At 42.5% G+C, this 16,024-nt stretch overlaps 1 protein-coding gene across 1 annotated transcript in view; it reads right to left on the reverse strand.

Annotated features, from left to right (window-relative positions):
* ap2a1 (adaptor related protein complex 2 subunit alpha 1) overlaps positions 1 to 16,024 on the reverse strand; it is a 58,336-nt gene that overhangs the window by 3,104 nt on the left and 39,208 nt on the right. Inside the window, 8 exon segments of the mRNA XM_052042933.1 lie at positions 1,882 to 1,951; positions 2,262 to 2,378; positions 4,161 to 4,283; positions 7,071 to 7,161; positions 7,797 to 7,879; positions 10,263 to 10,340; positions 13,277 to 13,339; positions 15,747 to 15,886. Of these exon segments, the coding sequence (XP_051898893.1) occupies positions 1,882 to 1,951; positions 2,262 to 2,378; positions 4,161 to 4,283; positions 7,071 to 7,161; positions 7,797 to 7,879; positions 10,263 to 10,340; positions 13,277 to 13,339; positions 15,747 to 15,886 (765 nt within the window).

Genomic DNA, 16,024 nt, shown 5'->3' on the forward strand with positions numbered 1-16,024 from the left:
GGTGGCTCGGGGAGGTGGCATTGGGATTCTCCAGATCTTAAGGGGCAGTAGAACACCAGGAAATGACTAGATAAAGCCATAAGCCATGGAGTGGGCACAGCCTTGGGATTACAGTACACCAGGGTCATTTGCTGCTTTAGATTCAGAATACCACTAATGAATGAGGAGCCATCACCAGTAAATTCAAGGGGAGCTGCAACCTTTTTTTGTTGGGATAAACTGATCTTGGGATCTGGAAGTCATTGAGAGATTGGGAGATGCAGAGAAGGATGAAAAGGCTGAGACACCTTCCTCTTGGAGGAGAAGGCTGAAGCTTGAGCCAACAAGATTTTGGTAGACAGCAAAACACAGATTCCATCTGTGATGTGGAGAGAAAGAAAATAGAGGTGTTAATCTAGTCATGCTTCCAGGGGAACTCTTGCCCAGAAAAAAGTTGAGGTGTGCAGCATATTTAAAGAAAGGGGAGGGGGGTGAAGAATAGAAGGAAAGATGGGAGAAAAGTTTAGGTGGATCACAACCATCAACAGGGCTTGGTTGGGCTGAGCGGTCTGCTCTGCACTGTAATCCTTTGTAATCAATGCATGATTTTGAACTGAGCAACCAATAACATAGGCAATTATTATGTCAGCCAAAGCTAATTAACCAGAGCACCATCAACTCTACTGTCCATTAACTCTGCTACATCACCCCAGTGACATTTTGCCAGTATCCTCCTCCTTGGTATCGACCAATGCAAAGCACTCATTCTTCCACCATCAGATTTCTGAACGGTCCAGGAGCACTACCTCGTTATTTCTCTTTTGCAGTATTTATTTATTTTTGTAACGTATAGCAATTTTTATGTCATTGCCTTGCATTGATTCATTTAGAGCAATTTACAATTGCTCCATCTGGTCAAATCACGTGGATACCACGGCCAAGGAGGCTCACCAGCGCCTCTACTTCCTCAGGAGGCTAAAGAAATTTGGTTTGTCCTCTTTGGCACTCACCAACTTTTACTGATGCACCATAGAAAGCATCCTATCTGGATGTATCACAGCTTGGTACGGCAACTGCTCTGCCCAGGACTGCAAGAAACGGCAGAGAGTTGTTGACACAGCCCAGCGCACCAGCCCATAGCCCACAGACACCATCCTCCCCTCCATGGACTCTTGTCTTTACCTCTCGCTGCCTTGGTGAAGCACCCAGCATAATCAAAGACCCACCCACACGGGTCAATCTCTCTTCTCTCCTCTTTCATCGGGTAGAAGATACAGGAGCCTTAGGGCACGTACCACCAGACTTAAGGACAGCTTCTACCCCACTGTGATAAGACTATTGAACGGTTCCCTTATACAATGAAATGGACTATGACTTAATGATCTATCTTGTTGTGACCTTGCACCTTATTGCACTGCACTCTCTGTTACTGTGACACTTTACTCTGTACTGTTATTGTTTTTACCTGTACTACATCAATGCACTCTGTACTAACTCAATGTAACTGCACTGTGTAATGAATTGACCTGTACAATCGGTATGCGAGCCAAGTTTTTCACTGTACCTCGGTACAAGTGACAATAATAAACCAATACCTTTAGTATTACAGCTGCTCCACCTTTGAGTATGCTATGTTCTTTATACCCAGTCAACCCCACTCCTTTCACTACACACTTACCACTTACAAGTATAGAATACTTTGAGTCAGAGCACAGAAACAGGGCCCTCACCCACCCTGTCCATGCCAACCATCAAGTGCACATCGGTACTAATCCCATTTACCAGCACTTGGTCTGTTATCTTCTGTGCCCTTACTGGTTGGCAGTTTGCTCCTTGGTGTGCCTGCCTGTTAAGATGAGGAATTTTTTTCTTGAATTCATGGATGGGGAGAGGAAAGCTTACCTTAGCCTTGGTGACCTCTGTATCCATGGGGTGATTAGCTTTAAAGATCTTCTGTGCTTCTTGCTGGGGACTATTGAGACAGCAAGAGAAAGAACGTTCTGTAAATAACACAGGCAGTCCCTGTCAATACTGAAAGGTTTATTCAGGTCAGGGCAGTTACAATGGAATTACAATGCAAGGCAGCTGTGCCATCTAAAAACCTTCCCCAATGCGCAAACTCTCCACTGTCCACTACACTTCTCAACTGCATGTTATTCTGATCCCACATTACGACCTCACATACTTCCTTCACCTGTGAGCTTCACGCAAGCAAGGAATTTCATTGCATCCTGGTGTATGTGACAATAAACTAATCTGAATCCACATTGTTCTTTCAGTACCTGCTGAGCTGTCTCCAGCGCTGGAAGAAATCTTCAGATGCCATCTCTGTTGGCTGGAAGAACTTGTTGACAGTTATGGGTAGTTTTAGGGTGATGTTTTGCAAGGTTCCACCATATCTACCAAAGGAAAAGGATTTCAACAGTCACAATTATATACATTATTTAAATAAATGTTGTGAAAGACTTTAGGGAAATAGGATTCATAATTGGATTTAGTATCCTCATTCTCCTCTTGGGCCTGGGTTCAAGCTCTGTTGCAGGGGACCTTTACAGCTTCTTACAGTGAAGAAAAAACGAGAGCCATGCTAAATATAGTGAACTGAGAGGGGAACTAGAAGGGAAAATAACGAGGAAAGGGAAAGTAGTGAACAGCAGTTAGCATAAAAAGGAATTCTGACAAGGACTTTAATCGCCAAGGGATAGAAGGTTACGGACTAAATGCAGGTAAATGGGATTAATGCAGATGAGTACTTGATGGTTGGCACGCAATGGAGGTGGACTGAATGGCCTGTTTCTGTGCTGTATGACTATGTCTTCTGTTGTCAGGCAAGTAGTAAATATATAGTAAGAGGAGTGGGGCTGACTGGGTGTAAAGAAGGTGATGCAAACATACGTAATGGTTGCATAGCTGGAATACTAAACGAGTACTTTGTCCTTACCGAGGATGAGGATGGCAGCAAAACATCACAATCAGGGGAGGTAGAGGAATTAATGACCAATTGAAACTTGATAAGGAGAGAACTTGAAAGGCCGGCTATAAATAATTATAATCCATCAGTACTGTTGGGTAAGGGGTTCCTGGATTTAGACCCGGTGATAATGAAGAACCAGGGATATTTTCTCCAAATAAGGATGGTGTGGGACATGAAGGGGAACCTGCAGGTGATGGTGTCCCCATGACAGGCCAGGCCAGGCGACCCGACACCAGTAGGTTTAACCCTGGGGTGAAGCTTCAAGCAGCAAATAAGGGAAAACATGAAAAAGGGTCTGGAGAACTTGAGCTGATGAAGGCGAGCCGGTAGAGATTTGCCAAAGGCAAACAGAGTTCAAATGGCCTGACTGAAGTTTTTGATGAGATAACTACAGGTTGAAGGGATGTCGTCCACTATGATTTTCAGAAAAAGTCTCACGTGAGAGGCTGATTAGTAATCAAGGCCCTTGGAATTAAAAAAGTTGATGTGGATAGGAAACCAGCTTAAAAAGGCATAATCAGAGAATGCCTACAGCTATACCAGCTCTATGCAAGAGCAGTCTAACTTGCCCCACTCCCATGCTCTCTCCCTATAGCCTTGCAACTCTAACCCTAACCTTTCAAAATGGGAATTGGATAGGGAATTGAGTGAAAATATTTGTAGGTTTTTTGGGGAAACAGGAGGGGGATGGGACAGGTGAGATTGATCTACAAGGAACGGCCGGGATTCAAATGGGCTGAATGACCTTCTTTGGTGACATAAACAATTCTATAATTCCAAGGAGGAATGTGCTACAGTTATAAGGGATTATTCTACAAGGTATAGTTAACAATGGAAATGACCCATAATTGTTTTGCTAATCCAGTGAACAGCTTGTTGGGATCTTGGACATTCTATACAGCATAATTAGTTTTATTCTGTGTCATTAGGATATTTCATCTTGTTCAATTTCTCATTTGTTTGCTGCCAGCTGAGCAGAGAACCTAGCACGAGGCTGCAAAGGGTTTGACTAAACCTGAACGATATTGTTGTTGAGATAACAGAAGGTTATCATCCACTCAGTTGCAGAGAGTGAAATGCGAGCATGAGTGAGAGGGAGCACGGAGAGTAGGAGAGGAAAAGAACCAGAGAGAATGAGGGGGGAAGAAAAAGAGAAAATGAGGTTTTAGGAAACTGTGAGAAATTGACGAGATTAAGAACCGAGTACCTGAACTGAATGTTGAGTAGTGGGGCTTCAGTGAAATCAGATAAGCATTCGATGTTAATTACTTGCTGAACCTGCGCTCCACCTTCCACAATAGGCTCCACCGGCTTAGCCTGAAGATTCAGCTGTGACAAGTGTTAAGGAATAATCACACTATCACTCACTTGCAGTACCTTCTTCCAATTCTCTTTTCTAAGTGGTCTCACTGGATACAGTTCAATGGTCTGTAACTTCCTTGCAGCACCTTGCTAAATGCCTGTTCTCCATGGTAGAGTCTTGACACTAAACTATGGCGGACTGTATAAAGAGCATCATTGATCACTACAGCTGGCTTTGCATGTACATACATCTGGACTGTCCTTCTCTTTTCTCCATCTCCAAACCAAAATCATTTATCCCCAGCCCAGATTATCAGGCAATCCAAAAAGGGATTGAACCTGGGAGGCTTCAAATTGAAGGTATCAACTGTGGGTTTACTCTCTCCTCCAATTTAGAAGGCCGTGGATTAAATTTGAGTATATAATCCAGGCAGTCACATCCAGTGCAGTAATGAGAAAGTGCCACATAAAAGACACCACGGCATTGCTTTGAAGAAAGATTTCTCTATAGCATTTCGGTTGATGTTTATCCCTAAATGTACATCACCAAGATGGATGATCTGATAACTACTGTTCAATTAAGTAAAAATTAGCACTGGCATGTCCCACATTACTATAGTGAGGACACTCCCAAAGTACTGGTGTCAAACAAAGAACACAGAATTTTCAATTAAGTTCCTTGTATCTCTTCAAGAGTTGATCCGGGTCTAGATTGAAACATCAAAAGGTGGTGACACTGCTGTTTCATTACCACAACCAAGATGTTGTCTGTCTGTTCCCACAGCCTCTGCTGTACCCAGTACTTTTAACAGTTTCTTGATATCTTGTGGAATGAATCTTATTGGAAACTTGTTGGTCTCCCAGCAGTGCGACACGTCCTTAGGGGAATGCTGCTGACTGGCACATTCCAGGTTGCAGAAGTACGTGCTGAGGGACGCTCTGAAGCTGGGTGCAGCCAACGCAAGGGCTTGGTGGGGAAGGACTACAGTTTAGGGTTCTTCTTCCACTGGAGAGGGAGGGGCAGGGTCAGGCGAGGAAGCCCCCTAAATATTGTAAATTACGGGATTGGGTAGTCCCCAGGGAGCCACACGACTGGCATCGGTGCTGTGTGTTTTATATAAAAGGGTAACACTAATTATGGATCTGTACACAAATGTAAAGGTTTGCACTATTTTATTGTTGTATATAGTTTTTTTTAAATGATGAATAAAGTTTATTTTGGAATTAAAAAAAATATTGGCTGAAGACTGGGTTCTGTGACGGTGGGTCCTCTGGAGGAGGCAGAGAGATGGATCAACCAGTCAGCATTCCCTGATGAACATGTACACACGTGCTTCAGCCTTCATTTTAGCACTCAGATGCAGGGACTTGCCCTAGTTGAGGATACAGATGTCTTTAGAGCAGCCTCTTCCCAGTAGCTGTTCAATTATCTACTATCATTCATGGCTAGATGTGGCAGATCTTCAGTGCTCTAATCTGATCTGTTGCTGGTGAGCCATTTAGGTTCTGTCTATTGTGTGGTTAGCTGTGCTGTATAATCCTGTGCTGCAGCTCCAGCAGACCACCACCTCATTTTTAGGTCTGCCTGGTGCTGTTCCTACCATGTCTTCTGCAGTCTTTATTGTGTTAGGATTACCTCCCCTCCCACCCCTGGCTTGATAGTAATGGTTCAGGGAAGGATATACTAGGCCACAGGGTCACAGATTGAAGTAATGTACATTTCCGAGGCTGCTGATGGTTCACAGCATCTCATAGACGGCAATCCAGCTTTGAGTAGCCAAATGTGCTCAAAGTTTATCCTTTTAATAAGATTGTGGTTCTGCACAATATGGGAGTTGTCCTCTCTTTAGAAGGACTATGCAGTGGCCATTTCCACCCATGGTATCATGGACAGATATATCTGCCCCGAAGAGAGTGGCTAGATTAAGTTTGAGTAACTTTGCCCCTCACATTAATTCATTCACAACCTGCTGCAAACCCAATCAGGCAGCTTGGTCAATGATGATGTTAACAAGATACTCCTGGTTAATGGACAGTGAAGTCATCTACCTAGAGTGCATAATGTAGACTTTCTACTTTAAATGCTCTTCCAAGTATTATTCAATATAGTGTATGATTTGCAGGTGATGGCTTTCCCATTTGCCAACTGTCCTTGGTTCTTCCAAGTAGAAATCAGCCTGGTGGTTGGTTTAAACCAATAACCATCATTTCCATTATGCTTCTTTCAGGAGTCGGGAGGTGCTGTATTTATTATCCCATTTCTCTTTTGAAAATTCCTAACTGAGCTGTTTCTACAACCCTTTCAGGCAGGATATTCTGAATCAAAACTTGTCCAATCAAAAATAAATTTTCCCCCTTTCTCATTTGGTAAAATTACCAACTGGCCTAACTCTCAACAGCGGAAGCAATTTCTTAGCAAACAATCTGCTGGAGGAATTCAGTGGGTCGAGCAGCATCTGTGGGAGGAAAGGAATTGTCGATGTTTCAGGTCAAAACCCTGCATCAGGACCAAGGAATTTCTTATACCACCAAATCCCATTATAATTTTGGAGAGCCTATTTAGTGTTCCCTTACCTCATCTGCTCTAGGTTCTCCCTACTTTCCACCCAAGCTTTAGAATTCCCTGATATTACTCAAGGCAAAGCTGAAATTTCTGCCAGTCTTTGTTGATGAACCCATGAGACAATATACACAGTTCATAATCTTTTGTTGATCCCTTCAGCCCACGTTGAGTTGAACAGAGATACACTCCCATTTCCCAAATAAACCAATACCAATACCCTCCTTCGTTTGCCGAACAAAATCGAAAAGGATATCATTCTGCAGCTCGCCTGGACAGCTGACATTCACTGTGAAGTTAAGGAACTGGACAGATGTCTTGTTCCCAAAAAACAGGTACATTCGACCTAGATGCAGAGACACAAGAAAGTAATCAGCACTCTTGCTGACTGCGTTGCCAAAGGTCCCAAGTAAAGCCAGCCAAAACAGTCAGTTTAGAAATCAAAAAGCCTGCTCATGAGGAAATCTGATCTTCAAAACTATAAGCAAGCAATCCACACAGAACAGAAAGCTTTTTATTTTAAGAGTTTGATCTCAAATGCCTTTATGAAACTGGCTTTGAGGCATCTTAGGAAGATGTAGCCTGTGATGCAGATTAGGGGGAGTCGCTCCCACACACTGTGAATGATCCAATATCCTGCAAGTCAGATTGGGGACGTGTGTGGGTATCAGGTTGGTGGGGGAGGATCTGTATGGAACAGCAATGCCTTTTGATGGCAAATAGCTGATTGATCCTCATGGAACAGCCTCGCATACTAATGGCTGCTGGAAGCATGCTGCAGCACACCAGTGTTTTTCAGGAAAACAGAGAGAGTGAAAGCTAGGTTGGGGAAGTAGGAAAAAAAGCACCAGACTTGAAACTTTGTGTTTTCAAATACAAGGATTGTGGTGTTGCAAGTGTGACTGCAAGAGCAAATCCCTGAAACATGAACTTAACCCAACCAAGGACATCAAGCTGAAGCATAGGGCCACAGCCACTCACCCAGGTTTTGCCGATATTCCGATTTTATTCCAATCTGGAGCAGCTGGTTTTCAAACAGGACCCCATTGTTCTTGCAGACAAACCTACATTAGTAGGAGGGGGTGGATGGACAGCAAGCAAGAAGTCAGTAATGTTGACAAGTACTGTTCTAAGCTACAGCTAAGGCAACACACTAGTAGAAACAGCAGTCACTGAACCTCACCCTAGACCAGCAGTGCTGTTCAGATTTTGGCACAAACATTCCAGAGGGGAAAAAAAAAGTTTATACTCAATTACCCACAAGGTTTGCTCCCACTGGCAGGGGTGACTCTCACACCACCTGTGTCCCACTTTTACAACTCAGTGCTCTCTTCAGATTCAACCCAAGTTGGGAAAGACAGAATCTAACTGTGGTGGGTAATTTACAAATAGTTCAAGAGAATAAGTGTGGCGATTTTAAAAGTAAAATCTTATTGAACCCCCAAGACTGTGTCATCCTGATTTTATCCCAGTTTGTTTTTAAATCATAAAAACAAAAGTGTCCCATTTGTATGATATCTGTGCAGACAGTGAACATTCACCAGTAGGGCTTCAAGCAAAGGCCACCTCATCTTGCAGTCTTGCGGTGCCCATTGTGGCACACTATCAGGATCGAAGCCCCTCATTTCAAAACCTCACGCACACCGCACCCCACCCCCTTGTGCAATACAGCATCTGCCTCTCCATTCATGTTTACACTCTGCCGAGTGTCAGACTGAGGGTGCAGCCTTGCTAATATTTAACCTATTTCTCCATAGCTGAACAAAGCCCAAGTTTCAGGCAATCAGAAAGTTCAGCGATCTGAAGTCATTCAGCCTTGGCCAATATGTACACTTCCAGTCTTAGTAATTGACTACTACTCTCATGTATCTATCTAATTTAGTCTCAAATGCTGCAGTTAACTTGGCTACAAAAGCCTTTTGTATTAATGTTTTCCAGGTTCTTTTGGTTAAAACCATCTAATTTTCCCCTATACATACCTGGTATCACAAATACGTTTATTCTTTCCTGATGCACAGGTTACTTAGTCTGTGTCATTGAACTAGTTTTGTTGAGCTATACAAAAAACTTTTCATCTTCTCAAACAACATATTGATCAGATCACTTCTCTCTTCCAGTGAATACAACTTTTCCCTGGCCCTATATCCTGGTCCCTTCCTAATGAATCGATATTGCACCATTTAATAGATCCAACAGTCATCTCTACAATTGGCTGCCCCTTAGTATATCCAACTGTAGAATCTGTAGCAGGATCAAAAACTGGTAAAATGAAAAATAAAAATCAGATTTCTAAAAGCTATAGGAATCTAAATTAAAAGTCACAACATTCAAATTGTTTTTTCCCCATGCAATGATGCCTTGTGTCGGATGAGACACTACTGGTACTATCCAGCAGGTGGTAGTGATGTGCCATGCAGAGACTTGGATGAAGAATAGCACACACGCTCGATCCTCTTGTCTTTTTGTTGGGGACAGGTTTCATCACGTCACTGAGAAACCTCAATGAATGCCAGTCATCGCCAAGATTCTTGCCAAGATTCGCCACCTCTGCCAACCATTGGGTTAACGATATACAGTCACCTACCTGAGCAAGGCAACAGTGTGCCTCGTGACAGGGATCAGCTTCTGCCAAATCGAATACAGACACTTTGTGATGTGACACCAAATGAACTGGTGCTCACTACACTACTCAGTCCCTTAAGCCCATTATGCCATTCAATTTGATCATGGCTGATCTCTAACTCAACCCCATCTACTCATCTTGATTCTGTATTGCTCTATTTCCTTTCGCAACGACAATCTTACCAGATTTTTAAGATATTTAGAAGAAAACTGTTGTAGCTGGGGGAACAGAGCACCAGATATACACCACCCTTCGTGTGAAGAAATGCTTTCAGACTTCACTCCAGAACAGTCCGACTCTAATTTTGTGTGACCTCTTTATTCCGGACTATTTCACAAAAGGAAATAATTTCTCTCCACATCTATCTCATCAAATCCTTTAATTAACAAAGCGGTTGACTAGAATAGTTTTTAATCTGCTATAATCAAGAGAATACATTGAGCTTTTTACTATATCTTTTTAGCCTCTGGTATAATTCCTGTGAATTTGCACTATCCATCCCAAGGAAAATACACCTAATGACCACAGCACCATGAAGAGTCTCTGGGTGAAAGACCAATCAGTCCTCCATGTCAGCAACATTAAAGCAAGCCACTGGATTCAAGTTAACTCAGAGCACCGGGCCCAAAAATCAATTCTGGATAAACAGCCAAACAGTGACCACCTAAAGCTGTTGAACTTCGTTATCTTTTGTGGAGGGAGAAGGGGCTGTCCTTCAACAGAAATGCAAGTAGCCACAACATTGCTTTTAAAAAAAAAGCACCCAGCTTTCACGTACAAAAAGAAAGCATCCTGAAACAGACACAGAGAAGTAACCTCCTTACTTGTTGAGGAGATCGTCAGCGTCAGGCACAGGCAAAGAAGCATCCTCAGAGCCAGCAGTAGGCACAGTCGTGACAGCACTGAGGTAGAGCAAGAGAAACAAAGAAAAAAAAATGAGAGAGAGAGAGAGAGAGAGAGAGAGAGAGAGAGAGAGAGAGAGAGAGAGAGAGAGAGAGAGAGAGAGAGAGAGAGAGAGAGAGAAATTATTAGAGACACACAATGTGGGGGTATAAAGCACAATTCTGTTAATAAGCATCAAATTGTTTGCAAACACTATTATTTAAGGTAGAAAAGTTTTAATCAAGAGGCAGAACTTGATTAAAGAAGGTTGCATACACTTAAATTCCAAATCAGGTTTAAAAAAATAAATACTGGAGAATTTTTAATCATATTACTCAGGATCATTACACATAGGATTGGCTTCTCTGCTGAACCTTTTCCACAAGGTGTTGACTCTTCCTGCTCCAAAAGCACACCTTCCTCTGCTATCCCACACAGCAATATGACTAACAGAAGCATCATGACCAAGTACAATGCTGCCATTGGTCCCCAACAGCTCACTGGGAAGGGTTTAGAAGCTGTAAAGCAGCTGTTTAGCTCTCTCGCCTTGACAGGTACCGGGATCAGGGTGCAGCTCTCATCACAGATAATATCTTCATGTTGCGAATGATGTACTGAGACACAGTCATTCCATCAATATGTTTTTAATAGGCTAGCCTGGACAATACAATGAAGTGCCCATCTTGCAGCTTCATTTGCAGGTTTGACCAACAGCCAACATTCCCCACTCGCTTGCTATTTTCTCACCACTTTGGGATACCTAATTAAACGGGACAAGCTAACTGGCTCCAAATCTCTTTGTTGATTGGAGTAGGCTGTCAGCATGGCCATGATCTAGGACATGCATGTATGAATAGCCTTGGGTCAAGCCCCACTGAGCTTGTGGAACTACAACCAAGCAGGTGCATCAGTACATTCCACATGGGAGAAAGCAACTGTGAAGTTCTGAGGAACTGCTCACAAAGTACATGTCAAGCCATTCTTTGCCCAAAGTTAGAAAGAAGGGCAAGTTAGAAGCATAAGCTTCTATCTTGGTACATGGCACATCTTCTGATTGCCAGCCACAGGCACGATTGGTAACAGTCTAAGGGCAGATGGGAAAGTCAATGACAAGACAGGAGTTGGAATGATGCTCTTAATGTTAACTTAGAGGAAACCTCTGGTGCAAATAGACACTAGGTATCAAAGAATGCTGTGTTATCATGCAAGACAAATATAATCACAACAATCTCAAAGACTAATGGGCATAGAATTCCCACACTGGAGCAACCAAACTGAATGAAATAAAAAGCTCAGTGCAGGGCCAAGTGACTTGACTGACATTCAAAAAATTCAGCTCATTGCTACAATTACTGGTTGCAGTGGGAGTGTCAGGTGTATGAACATGTCAGTTTTTGGATGATAAATCACTTGTCCAAAACTGGAGCTCAATTTCATTCAAACAAAAGAAAAAAAAACAGGCAGCATTCACCAAACTGAAAATAATAATTTAGGAAATATTCAGACAAGCAACTAATTATTAGTGCGCACTCCATTCCATTTAAAGTTAATCCTCCCGACAGAGAACCTCAGAAAAGTTGGCTTCACTCAAGCCAGCTCAAACCTTTGTTCAGTGTGAACACATAATAAGACAGGCAGAGAACATTCCCAAGCTGATGCATACAAGCTTACACGTGCCAAATGCACATGCACTACATGAATCCATGCAATTTGGCATATGTCCTTATTTCATGTTACACCATCTACTTCAGACTTAGAGACTGGCTTCTTAAATCTCACTGCACAATATAAATCACAAAGTTATTTTCATTAATTCACTGCCATTTATTGGTCACCCCTAATTATAGCAGAAGACCTTGCTAGCTACTCCAAAAGGCAGTTAACTGTCAAGAACATTGCTGTGGGCCTGAAATGACATTACCAAGGACGGCAATTTCCTTCCCTGAAGGACATGAGTGAACAAGATTATAACTTAAGTGCAATAAAACTCTGATAATCCAGCATCCATTGTCCGGAAATCCTGATGGCTCAGCATCTGGCTCACTTACTGATCCAGAATGTGAACCGAGGGCCCAGAGGGCAATTGGAATGTGTGGCCAGAGCGGAGGGTCCAAAGTGTAGGTGGGGCTGAGTCCAGGCTGCAGGCCAGGTGTTGGGATCTGGAAAACTAGGAACATGTATAGGCTTGCAAGCAGATCTGAGATCTGGAGCGTTTGTACATTTCCCACTCTCCTTAAAAGTTTCCAGTGAACCCATTGTGCTACTGGGCAACTTGTTAAAAAAACGTGTATTAAACACGTGTTGGGTATTAATAGTAGTCTGATACTACAAAAGTCCTAAGAATATCAGTTTTACTTATTATTGATACTAAATAAATCTAGACTTTTGAAAAAAATAATTTCTTTAAGTTCCTCAGCTGTTGTGGTAGAACTTAATTCATGTCTCCTGATTAATCTCAAGCTTTACATACTTGTTACTCAACTACTATGCCACCATACCCAAATACAGGCCTATTGTGGGCCCAGACTGTGTATGGTTGGCAATTTACTTCTCCCCTCATTAGTAAACCACATGCGTTTTTTGTTACTGGTCTCCTTAGATCATCGCTACATGTAACTAACTCAAAAGAAATATATTAACATGTTCCTGTGGGATTCCTTTGCCTGCAATCTTGGCAAAAGCTTTGAACTGTAAAACAATAAATATTTCAAAACATCAGCATGACTTTGCATGCAGTTGACATGTTTTAGTAATTAAAGGCTCTGGACAAAAGCATTTCAGGATCCCACTTCTACCTAGAGACTGCCAAAATAAAAAGCAGTAGGTCACACGTTGGATATATTTGGGAGTAAACAACATTTCATTTCGGACCCTGGACTGCTTCAGAGTGGAGGGTGGGGCGAGGAGAAAGGTAGGATCTGAACAGTCTGGCTTTATTCAGCAGTTTGTGGCTTACTCTGGACCCAGGGCTGCATCCACCAACAACGAGGCAGGGCTCTCACCCGGCAGGTCCAAGCTTCTGCTCCATCCCAAAGCAGAGGCAAGCATGCAGAGGAACAGAAGGAAAACAAAAGGAGAGACCAAAATCACAATGTGACCGCTACAGAGCTACTCAAAAACATCAAGTCACAAGGTTTCTCCTTTAAACTTATGGATTTAAAGATGAACATTATATGGCATTTTGTAGACAGTCACGAGAGATGTTTGTGCTGGGAGAGTGATACTTGCTCATTTCTGACACTTGACATCAGACACGGCACAGACCTGACCTAGAATAAAGCTCAAACATAACACCATCCCACTCTCAGATGGCAGAGGGCTTTCTGTAATCAGTTCACAAGTTCAGAAGGTGAATACTTACAGCAGCAAAAGGGCATTTTTACTCTTAGTTATCGCTCAATAATCATGCTGGTTAGCATGGAATCATAGCTGTGGACAAATGATCCAGGCAGTAACTCGGTACAATTATTTCACTTATAAATGAGAGATTATACCAATCAGGTTTAGTCTATGCTAAAATTAAACTCCGCTCCTGGAGGCGAAAGGAGACCTGGTAACCTTTCCAGATATCCCAATTTCAAAAGGTATTTATTACAACTATGCATTATGGAGAAAAAAAAATACATTGGCCAATGCATGGCCAGGTGTTACCACTGTTACAAAAATCATTGCTGATGTCAGGGAAAAGTAACTCAAACAGGATTTTGCTTGTTTTAGACCAAAGTTTAAATCCAACACAGACTGCTAACAGGTGCAACAGCATCAGGATCCGGATCCAAGGCAGAGTGAGATTGGCAAGTCTTGCCATATGAAGTTAGCTATTATTTGTACAAGGGAATCTTTGCCTTGCACAAGTCCTTTGTAAACTCCAGAAGAGTGTGTGAAGAAAACCTCATTGCTTCGCTTCGCAATGTGACTAATAAGCACCTGAATAAAAATTATTAGCAACATCTCAAAAGATTTCACAAAGTAACATTATATTTCTGCCTATTATAGCAGTAAATACAGAAGCTGTTGTGCACTGCAGGGGCACATAAGCCATTAACAATACTGAAGTTACCAGATGAGTTTAGCATCTTAACAGTGCTGTACACCCTCAACACTACACTTAGATTACACGTTCATGTCCTGGAATGGAACTCAAATCCAAAACCTTCTGTCGTGAGAGATGAAATTGCATCTATCCAAGGCAAACCAACAACTCATGTCTGTCGCACTGAGTGGTCTCAGTAGCAATCTGATGTACCTGTAAAAGATTATAGACTTAAGCTGCAGTATCTTTACTTAGGATTGTGTATGGTGGCTGAGCTCCCCTATTTTGTATACAAGCTCAAATACCAGGAGCTCAGTGTTTCTTTTTGTTTATTGTTTGAAGCCATTTAATGTCTTGTTCAGGAACTGTTCCACAGCCACAGGCCAATGCAGATCCTTCCATCACACACTATTATTCCAACTTTCCAAACTACAAAAAAAAGTTGCCATGACAACAGTATGATGTAAAAGCCAGTACCAGAGTAGCTACCCCATCCTTTGTGAGAAGGGGAACTAGTGCAATACTAGCCAAGGGACGTTAGTTGGACGGCCCCAAGACTGGATGACCAAATTTCACCAGTTCTCACTCCAGCCACAGGGTGGGGCACTTTGTGGCAAAAATACTTCAAAGACATGAGCAGACAGGACCTGCCTTGTCAATAGCTAACCATCATAAGAACTGGAGAGTGAATCAGAGTTTAGCAAGCAGTGAAAGGTTTAAGAAAGGTTAAAAAAAATGCAGAGCTTTTTTTAATCCTCAGTTCTGCTTTATATGTGTGTATATATGAAAAAAAACAGTATTTTCTGCTTCAACATACCCTGTCTGGGTATTGTCCAAATCCTTAACATACAGGAAGGGTGCCTGAATATCACAGCAGTGCAATGGAGACTGAAATCTGAGCCAAGGAATCTCAGTGGAGTGGGTATAAGTGAATGCTTTAAAAACCATCCCACAGAAATTTTACAATAATGATATGTATATTCAGTTCTGGGCAACCGGCACAACCCTAATCACTACAGTATAGCAACACAATGATCACTTTGCACTAAAATGGACTTTTTTTTTGTTCTAATTGTGTTCTTTCTTGTCAAAATCATGTATAATGCGTGCTTCGTTTATGTTTTTCTTGTGAATGCTGCTTATCTGATGCTATATGCCTGTGATGCTGCTGTGTGTTTCATTGCACCTGTCCATACTTGTGCACATGACAATAAACTCAACTTTGACGTATTTGTACTCTGATTAAACAGACCTGGAGGTGCACCACTGCAGAATTGGCTTTGCAGTGACCCACATCTATACCAGCTGGATTGAAATTAAATAGCACCAGAGTGGCAAAATTCCCTCCCAAACCAACAAGAGACTGGCAACTGACTGCATGCTCTGCACCTACCGAGAGAAATTGTCCTCTGCTCCTGGCGCCAGAGCCCCAGTGGCGGGCACCGCATCAGAAAACACATCTACCAGCAGGCTGCCTCCACTGGCAGGAGCACTCTTTAGGCCCAGCAGGTCAGCAGAAGGGGAAGGTGTGGACTGCAAGAGACAGGAGACCCAGTTATAGAACGGTCAGAAATCACAGCACTGACTTACAGTTCAAAATGGGCAGGACCAGCTGTTTCTCCTCCGCTACCTGTGCTTGAAAAGGGGTTAAATTTGTGGCAACACTGTTTC

The sequence above is a fragment of the Pristis pectinata genome, chromosome 33 (genome assembly GCF_009764475.1).
Source record: "Pristis pectinata isolate sPriPec2 chromosome 33, sPriPec2.1.pri, whole genome shotgun sequence".
Classification (NCBI taxonomy): Eukaryota; Metazoa; Chordata; class Chondrichthyes; order Rhinopristiformes; family Pristidae; genus Pristis; species Pristis pectinata.